The sequence below is a fragment of the Mauremys mutica genome, chromosome 3 (genome assembly GCF_020497125.1).
Source record: "Mauremys mutica isolate MM-2020 ecotype Southern chromosome 3, ASM2049712v1, whole genome shotgun sequence".
Lineage (NCBI taxonomy): Eukaryota > Metazoa > Chordata > Testudines > Geoemydidae > Mauremys > Mauremys mutica.
The window spans coordinates 145371684-145394079 of record NC_059074.1 but is presented as its reverse complement, the minus strand read 5'-3'; the positions used below and the strand labels follow the sequence as shown (position 1 = coordinate 145394079).

The following is a 22396-nucleotide window of genomic DNA, read 5'->3' as shown; positions in this document are numbered from 1 at the left end:
CCTAGATTTGAGTAATTTATGCCAAATAACGTTTTTAGTACCTTTCACCTCTCTAAATACCTGAACTTTCTTGACCTTCCTAGCTTCATTCCTCCTCACCAGCTCTTTCCCATATGAAATCATGCTGTTTTAGTTGACAGGAGTACCAGCGTGATTAGCCAGATTCTGCTCAGTGTACATCCTGCTCAACAGTGTTTGACAATCTGTCTGAGGGTCACATGAATTCAACAACTGTTGTTATGCCCTTTTAGCACCCTACCAGGAAATACTGGCAGTATCAGAAATCAACAGTTCATAACATGATTACTTTTATCATTGATTTTTATAGTAAAAGCTTTGGATTTATTTATAAGCAGTAAAATATTTTAGTATCTGTGTCAACAATTACAGTATGTACATTTAACAAGGATTTACTCATAGTTTGAACTGTTAAATGTTGTAAAGAATCCAATAAAGCTGAGATTTAACCATGCTTAAAATAAATGAATACTAACATAGACTGTTCTTCTTTTACTGTCATTTACTTTTTACGGTTTTTGCATAATTCTCACTTTAACCCTATACTTCAACTTATTTTTTCTCTTTTAGATTACTCCTTATTTTTTAATGCATTGTGAAATCTTAAATGTCGTAGCTAAACTCTACAAGATCTAAGAAACCATGTTTATGGATTAATGCTGCGTTATTACTTTTATACAGTGATGTAAAGTGGCCTTAGGGCAAATTAAATCAGGCCCAGGGGGTCTGTTTTTCTCTCGATATGCATGCATGAGTCCATTATAACTGAAGTAATACGTGCACATCACTAAGAGTGCATAAGCTCCTGGAGTTTCAAGAAGATAAGACTATTGTTCAGATAATACAAACCTAGAGAGGGAAGCCATTTAAAATATTTCTAAAACAGCATATTTTCCCCAATTATAACTTTATGTAATTTTTTTTGAGTGGCCCTAAATGTTCTTTTGAAATGCTAATGTCATCGTCCTAGTAATTTATCATAATTTGAAAACTCTCATAATTATAGGCAGTTTGGAATGAAGGCCTTGATCCTCCAAGCACTTAATGTACATGCTTAACTTTATGCATGTGAGTCATCCCATAGAAATCAATGTACATAAAAGATAAACATTCCAGAATTGGGGCCTAAACTAATAGCTGAAGTGGGACCTCACAGCTGCTCTGTTAAAATGCTGCTTGCCTCCAACAATTGATCATGGGCTCATATTGAAAAAGGTAGGAGGAAAAAAACCCAAGGTATGATAGGGTGGTTTTTTTTTAAATAGGGGTGAATTTTCTTTGTGAAATATTTTTTTTATAAATAGTTAAGGCAACAGGTCCTAAGATGCACTGAGAGGGGAGGAATGTGATAGAAGTCAGTACGTAGGTGACTTGGCTTGGAACCATAGAAAGAGCAGCATTGTCTGGTTTGCTGTAACAGAACACAAATTTTAGGAAATTTTAAAAATTAACTAGACAAAGAATACTAGAAACACCAGAACAACTAACGAACATGGAGGAATGGGTAAAAGGGAGAGGGGACATTCTGAAAAGTGACTAAGATATTTGAAAAACTTCTAGAAAGCTAGGCAGCAGCAAAGAGTGAAAACATTGCTTAATTCAGTTACAGCAGAAAAAGCCATAAATAAAATACATAAGATTTGAAGTGTCTATTTATATTCTGATTGTTCACTCATGAGTGTAAGCACATCACAAAGAGCCGCACCTTTAGCTGAGAATACGCTGGTTATACCCAGTGCTACATCATCAAGTACAGTGGAATCTATTTATATACATTTTCATAATGAAAAATCTACCTCAAGGGAAAGTTAAGGTAGCATTCACAAGTCAAGAAATGGCAAAGTTAAGATTCAGAGGGGTAGCCGTGTTAGTCTGGATCTGTAAAAGCAGCAAAGAGTCTTGTGGCACCTTATAGACTAACAGACGTTTTGGAGCATGAGCTTTCGTGGGTGAATACCCACTTTGTCGGATGCGTGTACCTTAACTCTCTTCTCCCTTGTACATAAGAACGGCCATATTGGGTCAGACCAATGGTCCATCTAGCCCAGTATTCTGTCTTCCGACAGTGGCCAATGCCAGGTGCTTCTGAGGGAATTAACAGAACAGACAATCATTGAGTGATCCATCCCTTGTTGTCCGCTCCCAGCTTCTGGCACACAGAGAGTAGGGACTCTCAGAGCATGGTGTTGCATTCCTGACTGTCCTGGTAATAGCCATTGATGGACCTATCCTTCCTGAATATGCAGTCTGGTACAGTCTTTAATTACATGATCACATATAGTTTCTCAAATACAATATCATAGACTAGTCTCTGTGTAGTTACATCTTCTACTTCTGTGTGCTTTCCTGTATCTGCCAGACAAACAGAATCCATGAAAGTCATTTATACAGAAGATGTATGTACAAGATCTTCTATGAGCTTTGCACACCATGAACTATCAGTTCTATCCTTTGCTTTCGCTCATGTTTCTAACATCCCTATCAAACCTCTTTGGCACCATGTAACTGATCTGACAATCATTGCATTCTTGTAGTAATTAAGAACTATTTCTATGAACCTTGCTAGCCTGTGAATACATGAATGATGCAACCATATGTTTTGAGAGCCAATCTTCTATTCTTTCAGTCATAGCTGCCAATTGCTGCAGTTACATTCCTATCAAATGTGTGTGGTCCTTCTGGACTTATTAGCCTCTCAGGCATATTATCAGTAGAAGCCAGGGGCGGCTCCAGGCCCCAGCACGCCAAGCGCATGCTTGGGGCAGCATGCCGCGGGGGGCGCTCTGCCGGTCGCCGGGAGGGCGGCAGGTGGCTCCGGTGGACCTCCCGCAGGCGTGCCTGCGGAGGGTCCGCTGGTCCCACGGCTTCGGTGGAGCATCTGCAGGCACGTCTGCAGGAGGTCCACTGGAGCCACGGGACCGACAACCGGCAGAGTGCCCCCTGCGGCGTGCCACCGTGCTTGGGACGGCGAAATGGCTAGAGCCGCCCCTGGTAGCAGCTTGATGTGATGATATGTGTTTGCAGATGTAATATCTCATGTATAATATCTCATGGTCAATTCATGCAGTTAAAATAATTGCAACTCATGCCAGCTGTCTACCTTGCCCCAAGCCCATGCCCCTGAGCATGGCTTGGTATGATCACAAGCTCAGTATTTCCATACTGTCTATAGGGTGAGTATTTGTATTTGCTTGTGGACATCATGGGTTTCCTTCGTAGGTGCTGTCTGTGGCCTGTCTTGTCACCCCCACTGTCATTCTTGACATATCACTAACACAACATAGTGTTCAGATAATCTGCTTGATGCTGCTTAGTTGTAGTACTGAGTGTGCTGATTGCTCCACCACTGAGGTGAAATGATTTGCTCTGGCAGATTCACTGCTGGCTCCAGGTTTTGAAAGACAGGATATGATAATGCTGTTTTTTATGTATAGCGACCTGTGCTCCTTTTTCAAGCTCGACAGCGTCATCTGTGGCAACTTTCACCCTTCTCTATATGCCAGGATATATGTGTGTTGCTTATGTAACCCATATTAAGAGAGCGTGGCTCTTTCTCCACCTCTCATGGCTGGTCCACATAAGGTTAATTAGTTCATTACAGCTGACAGCTAGAACCCAAAGGGTAAAATTTTTCCGAAGTGCCTAATTCCAAATGGGAGGGTGGGGGGGAAGTGACCTAGGCACTCAGGAGCCTAAGTCCATTGACTTTCTCCTACGGGCCTACGTCACTTTTGTAAGTGGCACTTTGGTGCCTGAGTCACTTGGCACTTTTAAAAATGTTATCCTTGGTCCTTTGGCTTAAGTAGTGGAAGTTCGTACTTTCAGCTCTGAAGGGAGGTCCCTGGTTTAAACCCCATTGAAGGCCTAAATCAGTTATACTTTCTCGTTGTCTGGCAACTTTTTTGCTGCCATTTTATCATGTTTTTCTATTTTCCAAATATTCACAACTCACGTTAAGTTTTGGGCCAGACAGTAAATCTTCAGGAATATTCTAGCAATGTATGAGGTAATTATGGAAACATTTTATAATTTGATTCAAAGGGGTTTGACTAAAACAATCATAAATGTCTGAACTTTATTTTTGCTGCTTTGCTTTCCCCTCCCCCCCCAGGTTTGCAATTATGTGCGGCTATATGTCTGAGTTTGACAGTATACAAAACAAAATCAAGAATGGCTGTCTCTTTAAGGTATGTTTTTTGGTAGTTTCATTAGCAACTATTCTTAATTTACTTTCCCCGATAGTATAAAAGGGAGGGTTTTGCAGCAAACTAACAGCCTCAGGGTATGTTTCAATGCCAGTGTTATGATTAAGAAATTATTTGTATGTGCTCCTACCACATATTGTCCATTAGCTTTCAAACTACAAGGATTTAAGTATGACTTCATATATCAATGGCAAGATTTTTGCTTTATTCTTTGACCTTAGCAAAGTGGGGGAAAGAATTCTGCTGTTGTAAAAAAATTGAAACAAGTTTAACACTAAATGCAGCCATTTCCTACAGTGATTGATGTTGCTTCATGTCACCCTGGGGAAGTGATAATTTTGTTTAATGTTTTCCATTTGCAGATACATGTATATTTCACATTCAGAAACGTGGGCTATGTCACTTAGCAGTGTAATATGGGGGAATTTCTTGCTAGGGGCTTTGTCCTTATCCTCCTTTTCTAGCTTACATCTTTCCCAGGGATTCTCATACAAACACATGGCTTCAATTACCATCTTTACATGGGTGATTCATAAATCTGTCTTTTTGCTCCTGACTCATCTCTGGCCTCCCAAGCCTGTATTTCAGCCTCTTTCCAGCATCTCCTCTACAGCAGCAGAGTACACTCCCATAGGGACCCTCAGCCTGCTTCTTGGAGTCCTGGCCCCTAGGATATTGGCAAGAGAATGCCGTGGCCAGCATCCCTGCTTCTATTAGCTATACCAACCAGTGCCCAGTGTCTTGTGTTATTTCCTTTGTAGCTCCAGTTTTGAAGGTTTCTTTTGATGTTTAATTTTTATCTATTACATGGCACCATGGATGTGCATCACACTTTATAAAACAAAAAGAAGGAACTAAGTCTCTGCCACAGAAATCTTAAAATCTTAGTTGTAATTGAAAGGTGTCTAAGGAGAAGTTTTATCACGTGTTATTATATTTTAAATGTTATTTATTGAGGCTCACATGCACCTATACGATCCATGTTGAATACCACCTTACTGCACAAGTAGTCCCAATGAATGAATGAGATCCAGAAATAGAAGGCTGATAAACTTGTGCTGCTATTCAACAAGAGCAAGGGTAGCAGAATTGTCCCTTATATAGCACTATTCAGCGGTACCAAGGCATTTTACATTACACAGTAAATAAATAAATAAAAACTAATAAACACCGGTGCCAAATAAGGCAGTTTATATCAATGAAAATGCTTTCATAATTAAGGAAGATTGTTAGCAATTGTCTAAATTGAAAGGTGTTATTTAAGTTGGGATGTGAAAGAGCATATTGTATAATATCAATATAGTACAAATCTCATCTCAGAGAGCATTCCACCCTTACAGTACCAAGTGAGTAAAGCCTAGAGTATCTGGACACACAGAAAAGGTCAAGAATAGAAGAAAATGAATCGATCATGAGCCAGATATAATTACAAGAGGGTCGTATAATTAAGAAGTAATTTTTGCAGTTATAAAAGGAGTGAGTTTAAGAAGAGTCTCAAATGTTAACAGTACAATTTTCAGTAAGAGTCTCCTCTTCAGAGGTAACTTCTGAAATCATATGAATAATATAGAAACATGGGAATTACAGGGAAAAATAGATTGAAAGAGTAGTATATATGTGAATAGTTTGCAAAAAAAATGAAATAGGAAGCTCTCAGATCTGCAAGAATATGATCATTTGAGTAGTCCAGATGAGAAGTTATAATACTTTGTACCACTATTTTAGTGACTGGCTTAGTTGAAAAAAATAGAGATGTAGGAAAAGTGAAACTACAGTATCTGACAATTGAGTTATGTTGAGAAGCAAATGATAAATCAGGGTTGAAAAAAACTCCTTCAAGAAATTCCTTATTCTTGAAATACTGATTATGCAGAAATAATTTGCCTCAAAAAATGAGACCTGAAAATGGAGAAAGGAGGGGAAAGGTGGGTTTGGAAGAAAACATCTAATTTGATTTTTATTATTCTTTGTACTGTTTAATTCAGACCCATTTTATCTCCAGAACTGCGGGGCATGGGCATAGGAGCTGTACTTCAAGTCACATTTTAATTGAAAAGTTAGATCTGAGGTTCAATTCCTGTCTTAGACATCTATGTCCAATTAATTCTAGGTTTCTGACTATCTGCCGTGGATGTATTTTCATATTATCCACCTCACAGAAAACCAGGTCCTGCTTCTGAATATAAAATGTTATGTGGTGCCATGTTCCACACTAGAGGAGGTTACACTTCAGTGGTTGATCATTTGTTCAGGCATACAGTATCTAGGAAGCAAAATAGGAGTGTTCGCATAGGGTTGATGCGCTATACTTTTCTAATACCAGATAGGGATAAAACCAGGGGTGAAAGTAACTTACAGGACTTACCGGTACTGCTGGAGTCCTGAGGGGGCATGGCCTCAACCGAAAGAGGAGGGGCTTCTAAAGATTTAAAGGCCCTGGGGCATTGGCTGTGGCTGGGAGCCCCAGGACCTTTAAATCAATTGGGGGCTCCCAGCTGCAGAGGTGGCTGAGAGCCCCTGGGGCTCAGGGGCAAATTAAAGGGGCCGGGGCTCCAGCTGCCGCGGAGCTCCAGGCCTTTTAAATCCCCACCGCAGCTCCGGCTGCTGAGCTGCGGGCGGGATTTAAAGGGCCTGGAGCTCCCTGCTGTGGCGGGGAGCTCTGAGCCCTTTAAATCCCGGATCCAGCCCGGCCGCTGAGCCGTGGGTGGGATTGAAAGGGCTCTGGGCTCCCCACCTGCTGGGGAGCCCAGAGCCCTTTAAATTCCTGCTCCGGAAGCCGGTGCGGTCCGGCACGGCGTACTGGCTCTTGCCAGTACACCGGACCAGACCGGCTTACTTTCACCTCTGGATAAAACCAAAGTTTAATAGGTTTGGAGTACATCAGTCTTGTTTGTTTGTTTTAAATCTCTTTCAACTGTTTGTTTGAACTTTAGAGGAGTTAGGTCATATTATAAATGCTATGTGCCCTGGTACGTTATGTGCAGAGTTGTTAAATAATTGCGTTTGCGGTTTTCTTCTGTAAGCAAGGGTATTGCCAGTTAAAATATTTACAGATCATTAGAAGAACTGTAGCAAAAGCAGTCACAAAAGATAACTTGAATAAGTTTGCACTGATTTTGCAATGCAGTTTTAAAGTTTGAAGGCAACTCCCAACCTGAAATGAATATCCCATTTTCTTTCTTTTGAACTTATTTTTAACAGGAGCATCTAGACAAAGCAATTGAACTTAAGCCTCAAGAACCTTTTTTATATTACCTAAATGGAAGATGGTGCTATTCAGTAAGTTGTTTTCTATGCCTAACAGTTGACTTGAATGTGCTGAAAAATGATGATGTGTTTACAATGGAATACTATAACTGAAATCTGAGAGAAATGACACATTTATTGAAGTGGAAATGTTGAAATTGTAAACAAAGCATTGCTATGTACTTGTCATGAAATAATTTCTACATGCCTGGTTATTAATACAGACTGCCCTCACTACCTATTGTTATCATACTTGTTAACTATACCACATACCCTTATTCAAAGCCTCTTGTTTTGCATTTTGTTTTATTATTTACACACATCAATGAAATGGTAACTAAGATTTGGAGAGGAAGCATGGGTGGCTAGGTGTTAGGTACAAGCTGCTTTCTGCAAGCCTCTCTATTGTTTCTTTTCCCTTTAGTCTGGGACTTCTTCCATAGCTCAGCTTTCCTAGCCTTGCCCCGTTTCAGGGCTTAACTCCCTTTTCAGAGTCCTCACCCAGTCCTGCCCTTCTCGCTGGCCTACAGTCCAGAGGTGTTCTCTTCTACTCCCAACCTTTCTTCCCAGCCTTCTCCTAGTCTGGCTAGGATCCTAGAACTTCCTCCTCCCCACCACTCTATTTTCAGAGACTGATTGTAGACGCTCCCTGCAGCCCCTTTTCTGCTTTTAACTTCCTGGCTTTTAATAACCACACAGCTCCTTCCCAGCTGGCACTCATGTTTCATTAAATCCAGCTTTTCCTCCCAATGCATCCAGGAACATAACTGGCCTTCCCAGCCCAAATTAGCTCTTTCAGGCCCCAGGTGGGGGTACACATCCCATCTTAGTGCTGTAGCTTTGTTATATTTTCTTGAAAGTTATACAAACAAATACATGGCTTTTTTATAATAAAGTTTTTCATTGCTTCAGTAATGCAAAGGAGCTGTAAACCTGACCTAAGCCTCTGGTTGAGATGGATTTATGGCTGCTTTGTATCACAGGAGTGGTACAGAACAGCCAAAACATACCAGTGAAACTGCAGCAACGCCTCTAATAAAGGCTATGTAAGTGTTAAAAGTTGACTCTCTTGAGTTTTCTTTTTGCAAATTACTCACAATTGCCAGACTCACCCTTGGTTTAACTCAAGTGATTTCAGTGATGTTACACCAGGGATCAATTTGACCCAACTACTTATACCATATTCTTTGTAATTCTCTTACTCTCATTCACTGGTAAGTGAAAAGCCTATGGAGTTTGTGCTGGATAAACGGGTAGATACGTATGCAGACTGTTATGGCATTTCTCAACTCTTATACTGGCAAACATGAAAGTATTTGTGTTGGAAGCTGATAGTTTACAACAAGGAGGCTGTCCGGTTATTTAATTTCTGCCAGAAGTCCTGAGACATTATACAATTACTTAATTCAGTTCCATCTTAATACACTGTAATAAAACAAGAAGAACCTCTCATGATATTTAAGTAGGTGACAGTAATATTTTTGCTAAAATTGGATGGATTGGAAGGTTTTATTGAGGACAATTGTATTGTGTTTTTAATTAGCTATTACCAAGGAAGCATTGAGAGAGAAAATTCTTTAGGGATGCAAGTCTTTTCCAGGCTGAATTTTCAGATTGAATGGGTTTGTTTCCTTGGTAACAGATTCCTGGTATTTGAAAAAGACTTTGAATGGACACAGTTTGCATTTTGTTAATTAGCCGACAGCACTAAGTTCTGGTACTGCTCGACCCTGGGAGAAAGGGAGGCTGCTAAGAACTTCTCATGTAGCCTTAAAATCTCCAGTAGAGAATTGCAGTCTGCTCCCCGTCCTCCAATAGTAGGATTTTGTATGAGATTTTTGGCAGCCACCACCTCTGGCAGCAGCCTATGGGTAGCTTTCTTTCCTCCCTGGCAGTAACAGAGAGAGGCAGCTGCCAGTCCCCATCCCCTTCTATTGATACCCTGGTTTCTGGAGATGTCTTCTTGATTGTTCACCTCTTTGTCAGTAGGTGGGATATCTTGGTGACTTCTCCCCCTCCAACATAGTAGGGTTAATCGGGGAGTTGATGACTCCTTGGGCTCTCTCCTCTGAGCACCTTTTTCAAGCAGGGAAAACAAAAAGAAGCATGGGAAAGGGAAACGACCGAACCCTCCTCATCCTCAGATAGTAGAGAACTGTCGTCTTCTTCAGACTCTCAGATGTATGACAGACTCCAGTGGGGGAAAGCAGGCTTTTTTAAGACAGGTGCCCTCCAAAAGCTAATTGTTTAGCCTTCAAAATTGATCCTGATGGTGGTATGGATTCTATTCCTCCAAGGGACATCAGGAAACGATAAAATCCTGGGATGATGCCTTGTTTTCAATATCTAATTTCCAGAAAGTATAATGGACTCTGAATGGAAAGACCCCACAGAAAGAGGGGCATCACCAGATTATGCCAGAAGGTGTATAAAGTTCAAAGAGGGAGAACATCAAAATTCTCCTCAGATCCCAAAGGGGATTCCTCCATTTGTAAGATGCTAATAAACCCACTGTCCCAGTAGAAGGGACAGGCACCCTCAAGGATCCCGGTGACAAGAAGCTTATGTTTCTCCTGAAATGAGACCATAATGCTTCTTCCCTTGCCCTTTGCAATGCCGTCAGGGTAGCTTCAAGCTATGAAGTTAGAGCCATGGGCTAGCTTCAAAAATCCTAACCTAAGAAAGGTTAAAAAATCAATCAGAGGCCTGCGGATGGCTTGTTCTTCTTATACGGTGTTCCTGTGATATCAGCCACGTCCTGCTCTGCTCTCCACTCCCAGGAGGAACCTGTGGTTCTGAACCCAGGAAGCAGACAGTGGGTGAAATCCTGGCCCAATTGAAGTCAAGGGAATTTTGCCACGGCCATTGAGATGGTCCGCATTTCACCTAGTCTTTCTGAAACCCATCTTGTACAGGCCTCCCCAGCTATCTCACACTCTTTGGGATAACCCCAAACATTGTAATTAAAGGGTTTTTTAAAACTGGAACAAGTTTGAGTTCAACAGCTCCAATTCAATTCTTTCCTTGGCATCAGTATAGCCCTGAAACACCTTTTTAAATAGGATACACATTCTGGGCCAGCTTTGTGCCTTTTATTTTTGCACCACTTCCATGACACAAAGGGAATGGAGAACAACTCCAGTAGGATGGGTGAGGATTCCCTTTGCCTAGAGGAAGCGGTTAGAGTATCAATCTGAATGCTTAAAGCTCTGTAGAAGGCAGTAGGATGCTTATGTATTATCCATAATAATAGTACCAAGCCCTGTGCACATTAAATATTATTAAAAATGAAATATTTCCCATCCATACTTTTAAAATGTAGATAACTGTGTTGCTTTAAATTGGTGTTTCTTTTTAATATAAAAAAGGCAGAGCAAAGCTATTTATTTTAGTTTGAGCAGTGCAAAAGCGCACCCAAGCCAGCCAAAATACCAAGCCAGACCCCAGTAAAGTAATTCTGATTGAATCTGGTAAGAAAACAAGACAACTGCCAGACAGAACTTGTATTTAAATTTCAGCCTGCAGAATTAAAGCAGCAAATTATAAATTCCACAGTGCAAAAACTTGGAAGTTCCCTTCACTATTGCATCATAGTAGGGGTGTGTGTGTGTGTGTGTGTGTGTGTGTGTGTGTGTGTGTAAGTAACTCTAGAATTTTGGGTGGTCCAGAGATGTTCAATATGAGCAGTTTCTCTCCCTTTCTTTTTCATTCCTACCCTACTAATGGGTTCACTGTATCTGGATCAGATGGACCTAAAGATACCAGTAATATCTTCCTCCCACTCTAAGAGAGCAAAGAGCATTGCAGCAATGGGTTGGCTTGAAGAAAGCAATATATTCTTTTAAACTCTGCTGCAATATATTCTTTTAAACTTCTCTATCCCACTCAATGGGTTTTAGAAAATAAAGAGCAGGTGAAAAGTGCAGTGTGAGGAGGAGGAATCATTTTATCTACACACTAGCTTACATTTATAAGTTTTAACTCACATGCTGCACTTAGTAGCACGATATTGGCACTATGCATTGCATGGGAGAAACACCATGTTGTTTTAATGAACAGGAAACCGCGAGCTTGTCAAAGAGTATTTCTCTCGAAACCAGGTCTTTGAAAGAGGCATTGGGAGGGAGACAGATAATGAAAATGGCTACAGTTACTTCTTAATATTGTTTATCTGCAGGATATTATTTTTAGTGGTTTCAAGTGAAAGACTTACTGATGACATCATTTCTCAGGAACTGGCTTTTGCCAGAAGACCAGCGAGACTTGGCCAGGTTGCTTTGTCTCCATGCAATGCTACTCAAACTTGGCCAAAACGATTGAGGTCAGACAAGAAAATAGTCTGTATACACTTTACTGTTGTATGCTGGCTACATTAATACTTTGCAATGGCATATTTTATAGAACAGTTTATAATAAGAAATAAAAAATTCACATCCCGTGAAAATTTTAAAATGATAGTGGATGGCAGTGGCTAGGTATATGTTACGATCATTAGTTTTGGATAGATTCTTTTCTTTAATGGAAAGCTATCAGCTTTCAAAATCAGGTGGATAATAGCCGACTGCAGCAGCAAAGAGCAGAGGAGCAACTAAGTAAGGGTTTGAGGGTTCTGAAGCTCTCCATCCCCCATTCTCATTCACCACCAATCATCAGTACTGTAGCACAACAGACATGAATTTTAAAGGCCCAAGTCTTTGGTTACAATGTGATGCTCTGTCTAAGCTGAGACAGGGTTGACTCACCACATTTTTCAGCTCCTGGTTCTCACATGAATTCTTCTCATCTCTTCATTCTTTGGTCGCGTCCCCTCCTCTCTTGCCCCTCTATGAAGGTCATGCCAGCAGTTGCCAAGGAATCTTAGCCCTGGTCTTCACTACGAATTTAGGTCAAATTTAGCAGCGTTACATTGATTTAACCCTGCACCCGTCCACATGATGAAGACGTTTTTTTCAACTTAAAGGGCTCTTAAAATCTATTTCTGTACTCCTCCCCCGACGAGGGGATTAGCGCTGACATTGACCTTGCTGGGTCCAATTTGGGGTAGTGTGGTCGCAATTTGATGGTATTGGCCTCCGGGAGATATCCCAGAGTGCACCATTTTGACCGCTCTGGACAGCACTCTCAACTCAGATGCACAGGCGAGGTAGACAGGAAAAGGCCCACGAACTTTTGAATCTTATTTCCTGTTTGGCCAATGAGGCAAGCTGCAGGTGAGTGCAGATGTCATCAGCAGAGGTGACCGTGACTGAGTCCCAGAATCGCAAAAGAGCTCAAGCATGGACTGAACGGGAGGTACGGGATCTGATCGCTGCATGGGGAGATGAATCTGAGCTTTCAGAATTCCATTCCAAAAGACGAAATGCCCAAATATTTGAAAAAATCTCCAAGGGCATGAAGGACAGAGGCTCTAACAGGGACCCGCAGCAGTGCCCTGTGAAACTTAAGGAGCTGAGGCAAGCCTACCAAAAAAGCAGAGGGGCAAATGGCCGCTCTGGGTCAGAACCCCAGACATGCTGCTTCTATGTTGAGCTGCATGGCATTCTAGGAGGTGCAGCCACCACTACCCAACCCTGTGCTTTGACTCTGTCAATGGAGTAGCACGCAACAGGGATGCGGGTTTTGGGGACGAGGAAGATAGCTCACAGCAAGGAAGCAGAGAAACTGTTTTCCCCAACAGCCAGGAACTGTTTCTCACCCTGGACCTGGAGCCAGGCAGAGAAGGGACCTCTGGTGAGTGTACCTTTGTAAATATTATACATGGTTTAAAAGCAAGCGTGTGTAATGATTAATTTGCCCTGGCATTCACAGCCAGTACAGCTACTGGAAAAGTCTGTTAACGTGTCTGGGGATGGAGTGGAAATCCTCCAGGGACATCTCCATAAAGCTCTCCTGGAGGTACTCCCAAAGCCTTTGCAAAAGGTTTCTGGGGAGGTCAGCCTTATTCTGTCCTCCATGGTAGGACACTTTACCATGCCAGGCCAATAGCATGTAGTCTGGAATCATTGCATAACACAGCATATGGTCCCTGGTGTTTTGCTGGTTTGCTGGTGTCAATTCTTTATCTCTCTGGGCCCAGAATCGGCGTTCCATGGCATGAACCTGCCCCATTAACACCATGATGTGCACATTGCCGGGGCCCGTACTTTGAGAGAAATCTGTGTCCGTGTCCTCATCACTCTTGTCACTGCGCTGCCGTCGCCTTCTCACCTGGTTTTGCTTTGGCAGGTTCTGGTTCTGCATATACTGCAGGATAATGCACGTGGTGTTTACAGTGTTCATAATTGTCGTGGTGATCTGAGCAGGCTCCATGCTTGCGGTGCTATGGCGTCTGTGCTGAAAAAAGGCGTGAAATGATTGTCTGCCATTGCAGACTGACGACATGGCTTACAGGGAATTAAAATCAACAAAAAGGGGTGGGTTTGCATCAAGGAGAAATACACAGAATGGCCTCATCAGGGATTGAATTTAAAACCCTGGGTTTAGCATGGCCAGTGCTCAAACCACTGAGCTATCCCTCCCCCCACTATTCATGGAGGAAGAGAAGGGGAGAGCAAATGAATACAAAACAAATCTGGTCTCTCTTGTTTTGATCCATTCCATCTCTCTTATACATCTTAGGCTGGCAGCAGATGGTGCAGTATGACTGCTAGCTGTTGTCGTATCCTGGGTACTTGCCAGAAGACGGTGCAGTACGACTGCAGGCAGGACTGAATCTCCATGAGATGAAACTTAAAAAGAGAATGACCTGGAGTCACTCCCATTTATGTCCAGGCGCCTCTGACAGACCTCACCGAGGTCTTCCAGGAGCACCCATGTCTGCCCAGGTGCCCCTGACTGACCTCATCGAGATCGGCTAAAAGAGCACCCAGGAGACGACGACAACGGCTACCAGTCTTAATGCACCGTCTGCTGCCAAAAGGCAATGAGCTGCTGCTGTGTAGCAATGCAGTACTGTGTCTGCCAGCACCCAGAAGACGTACGGTGATGGTGAGATGAGCGGGCTCCATGATTGCTGTGGTATGGCGTCTGCCTGGGTAACCCAGGAAAGAAGGCTCAAAACAATTGTCTGCCGTTGCTTTCACGGGGGGGGACTTAAAGACATGTACCCAGAACCACCCGCGACAATGTTTTTGACCCATCGGCCACTGGGATCTCAACCCAGAATTCCAATGGGCGGCATAGACTGCGGGAACTGTGGGATAGCTACCCACAGCGCAACGCTCTGGAAGTCGACGCTAGCCTCGGTACTGTGGATGCACTCCGCTGAGTTAATTATCTTAATGGTCTTAAGTGGAGACACACACAATCGACTGTATAAAATCGATTTCTAAAAAATCGACTTCTATAAATGCGACCTAATTTCATAGTGTAGACATACCCATAGTGCCTAACTCCTTGGGCATATGCCTTGTCAATCCTAGTCAATTTCAGTAAGCATCAGATGTACGGTTAAAGTACAGATGTGCAGGAGAATCATCCTGCTTTTCCTCTCCAGAAACACTAGTTTTCCTCCAAACGTTAGTTGGGGGGAAAACAGGTAGTTCCTCCACTCAGTGAAGTGGCATCCCATTTGAGAAAACCAATTTCTCCATCCCTATATTGTCATCTTTTTGCTGTTTCTGCTTTGATTAGGGATTTGGCGTCTCTGTTCATTGGGTTAGGTGGTGGAACTAAAAATATTATGGCAATGACCAACCCACTCGCTCTCAAGAATCCTTTCTTGTGACTTTTGGAGTATGCCTAGCTATATATGGAAAGGAAATGGCATACAGTATATACTGTAGTGTGACAATGACAACACAGAATGAAGAAAACTCCAGAAGGTGCCTTTACACCAGCCTGTAATCCTGGGAAGTGAGAGGCTCCTTGGCATGTGCTATTGGTCAGAATTCAAGCAGACAGCTGGGCACCTACTTAGTGATACCTGTGTCAAATCACTGCACAAAAAATGAACTTGTCTTAGAAGAGCATTAGCTTCCCACATAATGACAATGTCAATAACTGCCTCTAATGTTCAGAAATATTTAGTAGATGGGCTATCAAGCTCTACCCTCTATTTCAACCTGACATTTTAAAAACTGATGTGGGTAGTGATAATCTCATGTCGGTTTAATCAGTATTTTGCACTGAATTTCTCATGATGTGTATATTATATTTTACAGTAAAAAGGGATTTATTAAAAAACTCTTTAAATTATGTCAAATATTCAATGTGTGTATAAGAGATGACTCTTTGGGACAGTGAAGCAAAAATATTTTATTAAAGACTCCTTTTAGTGTTCCTTTGCACACCAAATTGTGTAAGTATACAGTAATACAAGGCAATATTTTGCTTCACAACTGGAAAGTAAGCCTTAAGTATATTTTCCTTCTCTGGTTTTATTATAGGTAGCACAGTTGTCTTGGATTGAGAAGAAAGTAGCTGCTACTCTTTTTGGGACTCCACCAACTTCAACAGTACAGGAAGCTTTGCAGAATTTCCTTAAGGTAGATCCTATCCAACAGTTCTCCTGAGTAGCTATTTACCAAATACTCTGTGTGACTGTTTTCAAGAGATCAGCTGAACAATTTATGTTCAGCAGCTATAAATTCAAGGTTCACATAGTTCTATAATAACTTTTTTTTAAAGTTAGTATGGAGTAGAGTGAGTAGCACCACTTATGTATTTATATATTCTCTTTTTAAAAATTTCAGTAACCTCCCAGGTTAATTGCTATTAGATTTCATGTCAAAGATACGGATGCCTTCGAGTCAGCAATAACCTTAGTGAACAGCTCTTATGTTAAGCCCATTTTTTAAGGGACTTGCAGAAATGAGGATGATTTTTATGCAGCTTCAGTGGAAAACTCTGACACTGTGGCAGTTTCCTCTTTCTAATCTAAACTTTGCATTCTGTAGCTTTCAGTGGGAAATTCTTCCTTGTGTGGGAGATGAGTAAATACTAAGAGTACATGTAATATGAAAAAAAAATGAATGGCTCCGTCACATAGGAGCATGTTCCTGTGCATTTGTCTTTGAATTCACAATTTTAAGAAAACTGTGCGCACATGTTAAAGCTGCCATTGGGTAACTTATCTGTCACTGCTATTTCTGCAGCTGATAAGTATAAGCCAGGTAACAAATTCAAAAGGGTAAATTTTCATAAATGTGATTACTTAGAATCATAGATTAGGGTTGGAAGAGACCTCAGGAGGTCATCTAGTCCAATCCCCTGCTCAAAACAGGACCAACCCCAACTAAATCATCCCAGCCAGGGCTTTGTCAAGCTGGGCCATAAAAACCTCTAAGGATGGAGATTCCACCGCCTCCCTAGGTAACCCATTCCACTGCTTCACCACCCTCCTAGTGAAATAGTTTTTCCTAATATCCAACCTAGACCTCTCCCACTGCAACTTGAGACCATTGCTCCTTGTTCTGTCATCTGCCACCACGGAGAACAGCCTAGCTCCATTCTCTTTGGAGCCCCCTTTCAAGTAGTTGAAGGTTGCTATCAAATCCCCCATCACTCTTCTCTTCTGTGGACTAAGCCCAGTTCCCTCAGCCTCTCCTCATAAGTCATGTGCCCCAGCCCCCAATCATTTTCGTTGCCCTCCGCTGGACTCTCTCCAATTTGTCCACATCCTTTCTGTAGTATGGGACCAAAAACTGGACGCTGTACTCCAGATGTGGCCTCACCAGTGCTGAATACAGGGGAATAATCACTTCCCTCAATCTGTTGGCAATGCTCCTACTAATGCAGCCCAATATGCCATTAGACTTCTTGGCAACAAGGGCAAACTGACTCATATCCAGCTTCTTGTCCATTTTAATCCCCAGGTCCTCTTCAGAACTGCCACTTAGCCAGTCGGTCCCCAGCCTGTAGCAGTGCATGGGATTCTTTCATCCTAAGTGCAGAACTCTGCACTTGTCCTTGTTGAACCTCATCAGATTTCTTTTGGCCCAATCCTCCAATTTGTCTAGGTCACTCTGAAGGCTATCCCTACCCTCCAGCAGGATCTACCTCTCCCCCATCTTAGTGTCATCCACAAACTTGCTGAGGGTGCAATCCATCCCATCATCCAGATCATTAATGAAGATGTTGAACAAAACCATCCCTGGGACAGTCTGCTTGATACCAGCTGCCAACTAGTCATTGAGCCATTGATCACAACCCATTGAGCCCGACGATCTAGCCAGCTTTCTATCCACTTTATAGTCCATTCATCCAAACCATACTTCTTTAACTTGCTGGCAAGAATACTGTGGGAGACTGTATCAAAAGCTTTGCTAAAGTCAAGGTATATCACGTGCACCACTTTCCCCATATCCACAGAGCCAGTTATCTCATCATAGAAGGCAATCAGGTTGGTCAGGCATGACTTGCCCTTGGTGAATCCATGTTGAGTGTTCCTGATCACCTTCCTCTCCTCCAAGTGCTTCAAAATAGATTCCTTGAGGACCTGCTTCATGATATTTCCAGGGACTGAGGTGAAGCTGACCAGTCTATAGTTCTTCCCTTTTTTAAAGATGGGCACTATATTTGCCTTTTTCCAATCATCTGGGACCTCCCCCGATCGCCATGAGTTTTCAGAGATAATGGCCAATGGCTCTGCAATCACATCAGCCAACTCTGTCTGCACCCTTATATGCATTGCATCAGGCCCCATGGACTTGTGCATTATTATTATCTTCCTCCTGGTATGAATGGATGAACGCTGTTGATTTTGTACCTGGGATGATGCATTTTCTTGATCCTTTTGTAAGCATTTAAGAGAGAGAAGCTCCAGGACTTCAGCAAATTCTCAAAAAATTACTTTTCCAGTTTTTGTGTGTTAACCATAAGAATTTTAGATGTATATTTTTTTTAATAGTGCTAAAGGGATTATGGAGCATTGATATGAGATGATTCAGACAGAAGGGACCCAGCCTAAGTTTTTGAGGAAGCTTTGTGCTTTACTGGAAATTGTATCTTGACCACATTAGTCTCATCACGCTATATTTGTGTCTCTGTTGTTTCCTGTATTTTATTATTCAGGCTGAAGAAATGCACCCTGGATATTCCAAATACAATTATGTGTATTTGGCAAAGGTAACTAAAACAGTTTACTTTAAAAAAATAATTAATAGAATCTGGTATTATAGAGGGCCTGGTTAGTTTTTACACATTTTTTTTTCTTTCAGTGCTACAAAGATCTTGGCCAGAGAAGCAATGCACTGAAATACTGTGATTTTGCATCATCAGTGTTACCAGTTACCAATGAGGTGAGTACCGAAAGTGGCAATGAGTTTCCGTTGTGATTGTTATCCTCTCTTTGGCACTCATCACTGCTGTGTCCAAATGCACTAGGGTAATAAAGCTACACCACTTTACCTCTTGAAGGTGAAACCCTCCTCCTTTCTTTTTAAGCCAGTTTATTACAATAGTTGATTCCATCTGTGTGAAATATCTGACAAGATGGTTGTTTGGGAAGCTTCCTAAAGCTTGCTGTACAGAGTCTGGTTTATGCCAAAGAATTGACCCATTTGTAATTCATCTATTTGTATTAAACTAGCTTAAGCTCAAACTATTCTGTGTGTCCCTACTAGCCATGCTTGTTACCTGCACACTCTGGGGCACCCCAACTTTACCCTTCTGTGGGCTCAAAGCGTAACCCGGTTAATTTAGACACCCCCACCCTTTCCCAGTTCCTAGGCACCTATCCTTACCCAGTTCCTAGAGCTCGGGGCCACCACAGGGTTTAGGGCATAATCTGGTTAATTTAAGTACCCACCCTTGCCCAGTTTCTAAGGCTCAGAGTGGGTTTGCAGGGCCTTATACCGGTGAAAGAGCCTTACACAGTAATACCCTTAAACGCTGTTTATTAACAGTTACCAAAACAAAATGCACATGCTAAGCATACAATGCTCATCACTCCCAATAAGGCAGACAAACTTTCCCTAGTGGCCAGTCAGGATCAGGTCATCCGGGGCTCCTCCAGCTTCTGCACGATATAGCTGGCAGGCTGTTGAGGTCTGACAGCTCTGATCTTGGGCTGTGTCCTGGAGTTAATTTCCAAAGAACTTCCTTTTGGACCCCAGTTTATATAGGTAAACTTGAGTCCTGCTTACCGTAACCGAAGTGCTCCAAAACAGTATTTTTCACCAATCCTAGCCCATTAAGAAACAGTTCTTTAACCAGACCCCACCACCTTAACTGATATAAATCTTGCAAAATTGTTTCTGTCTGTTACATAACTAATCAGAGAACCAGACAGAAACCTACAGATAAACAATAGAGAAGGGGGGACCATAAAGGCAAAACAATAAAAAAAAAAAAAGTAGAGATTTTACAATCACATCTGTTGATAAGTGATTCTTTGCCAGACCAAATGCTATCAAACAAAGTTTTCTTTAACCACCTTAAGATCTGTTTCTTTATCTGGTGATGGGGGGCAGTATTACGACAGGATCGCCCAATATTACATTGTTTTGATGTGATTTAGATGGAATGTGAAGATGTGACTTTCTGCTTCTTAGCTCATGTCCTAATGTGGCTGCAGAAAAAGGACTCAGACCTTACATGCGGAAAAGTTTTGCTCCATTGGCCACATTTGCGCTACCCTAAATAATTTCGGTCTCAGTGACTCTGGATCCTGGATTTCTGGTTCTCCTTCTAAAAGCAGTGTACTCTGGAGCCTGGTGATTCTGCAAGACCACCAGTACATCGTGGGTCAGTGGCAGGAGGAGGACAAGTTTCAACTTGTCTTCAGCCACACTACTGTTAAACTAGTAAGTCTGAACCAGATGAACTTTACCCAGTTACATCTGCTGAAGAACGTCTGTTCTAACTGACTATTAGATCCTTTGTTGACCATTTGGAGTGCTTTTCTGTGTGGACACAAAGCATTCTGTAACTACTCTAGAGACTTTAACTGGTTTAATTTCTGCAGTGTAGACCAGGTCGTGGCAATAAGATCCATACATAGTCTCTGGTCTCCTGTAGAAGCAAGTTCCATGATTACAGACTTTCCACTGAAAATGCCTTAATGTACTAGAGTGTCACAAATTCAGACCTGAGCTTTATCAGCATAAGGACCTACTGTGAACATAGCAGATGTGGTGGGACAGGAGAGAGATATAGATGTGGTTCCTGAGAGGAAATGGCTCTATCCCATTCAGTTCTTGAAGTTAAGGAAATAAGACTTTTAAGTGGCCTCATAGTTTGATTGACAACTCTGTCAAATGTTCCTGCTCAGAAGACAGACCACTGCCTGCTGCACCAAGAGCAGCTTCTGGGTGGGCCTTGGTTTCAGCCAAAGTTAGGGTATATTGTAATAATATAATATATTAAATATAATAAATTAAGCATGACATTTTCTGGTAATATTTATTGGAACAAATATTAATAATCTCCTTAGCAGTGTTTCATTCTTTACTTAATGCTAAGATATGCCTTGAGTTTATCCTTTTTTAACTAAAGTTAAGAGGATCTCTCATCAGTTAGCAGTACACAGTACATTGTAGAAAAATCAAGACCAGTGGATTCGGGAAACAGTTTGTAACTGAACTGGTTTAAGCAGAGACAGTTAAGTATGTTCACATTAGTCATAGAATCATAAGACTGGAAGGGACTTCGAGAGGTCATCTATTTAAGTCCCCTGCACTCATGGCAGGACTAAGTATGCTGAATGGGTTTAAGTTTTGCCCCCGTGTTCATCCTAGAGCTATCCACATGATGTTGTAATGAGCTCCGGCTGAAAAAGTACAGGAAATCATTTCAGCTATTACACAATAAAAATGCAGCAAAATAGAACAGACAGATTCCAGAAGGTTATGGTGGGCACACGATCCCTCGAATACAGCAAGCCAAAAGGATCAATTCTCTTCAAGATGTATGTGAAAACTGGTTGAAGAGAGCTTGAGGCAAACAGCACTATGTTAAAATGCACTAGAGAACATTTGAACAGCAGCAGCATCTACATGGACCAACTAATGCTCAGCACATTAGTGTGCTTTAGAAATCATACCCTGTAGAGCGTAGCACCCCACTGTGTAGACAAGCCTAAGAGTGGGGACCAATTGAACCCCTCTTAGCAACAAAATACTTGTTCAACTAAAACACTTAAATGATTCACCGGTTTTTGTTTTGCATGATTTTAAAGATATCACAACGTTCTGGCCCTGGATTGTTGTTTGCCTGACTTGGCTTTGTTTACATGTGAAATGTTTTGGATTAGATTTAGAAGAAAGTCCAGGAAAAAGAGACATTGGGGTCACAGTCAGTAATGCAGTAAAACTAATGTGTGTGATGAAACAACAAGCAAAGTCTGTGAAACAAGTAAATATAATGTAGAGATTTGAAAGATGAATTGTGCCAAATGTCAGCCCTAATTACATCTGATTTAGAATATTGTGGATTGTTCTGTTTATTGAATAAGGAAAAGACTATTATTGAAATTGGAAAAAATGTGATGGAAAAGCTCCTGAAATGATTCAGGGTTTGGAGATTAAGGTGGGAAGAATATCTAGTCAGATTAGTTTGGAGTGAGAAGAGATTGTACTAAGAGTGCAGAGGCTCATGGAAAGAAAATAGTAAATGGATATCAATAAAGTATCTAAAGTGGAAACAGATCTGAAAATAAGGAGGTTATAGATTGAAGATGGAGAGGAGGAGGAGGAGAAGCAATTCAGGCAGAATGTGTTCAATGTGAAGGTTACTTCAGTATAATTGTTCAGTCTTGAGGTTCATCATCTGCCATATGGCTTAAGATGCTGTCACAGTCATGCTAGAAATCTATCATTTCCGACTGTAATGACAGCCATCTTCTCACGTGGGTAATTCAGCAGGGGAATTCTTTGCTTATACTCTCTTTTTTTAAAGACTGGTTCTTGTTGAGAAATATGTATATTTACATAAAAAGCGGAAGCATAATATAATAATACAGTGGACAACACTATTGTTCTATCTGA

General features: G+C 41.6%; 1 protein-coding gene across 2 annotated transcripts in view; it reads left to right on the top strand.

The window, feature by feature from the left end:
• RMDN2 (regulator of microtubule dynamics 2) overlaps positions 1-22396 on the top strand; it is a 65338-nt gene that overhangs the window by 31050 nt on the left and 11892 nt on the right. For both annotated transcript variants that reach the window (XM_045011603.1, XM_045011601.1), the window contains exons 6-10: positions 4130-4205; positions 7425-7502; positions 15857-15955; positions 18483-18536; positions 18629-18709. In XM_045011603.1, the coding sequence (XP_044867538.1) occupies positions 4130-4205; positions 7425-7502; positions 15857-15955; positions 18483-18536; positions 18629-18709 (388 nt within the window). The remainder of the gene's footprint in view (positions 1-4129; positions 4206-7424; positions 7503-15856; positions 15956-18482; positions 18537-18628; positions 18710-22396) is intronic.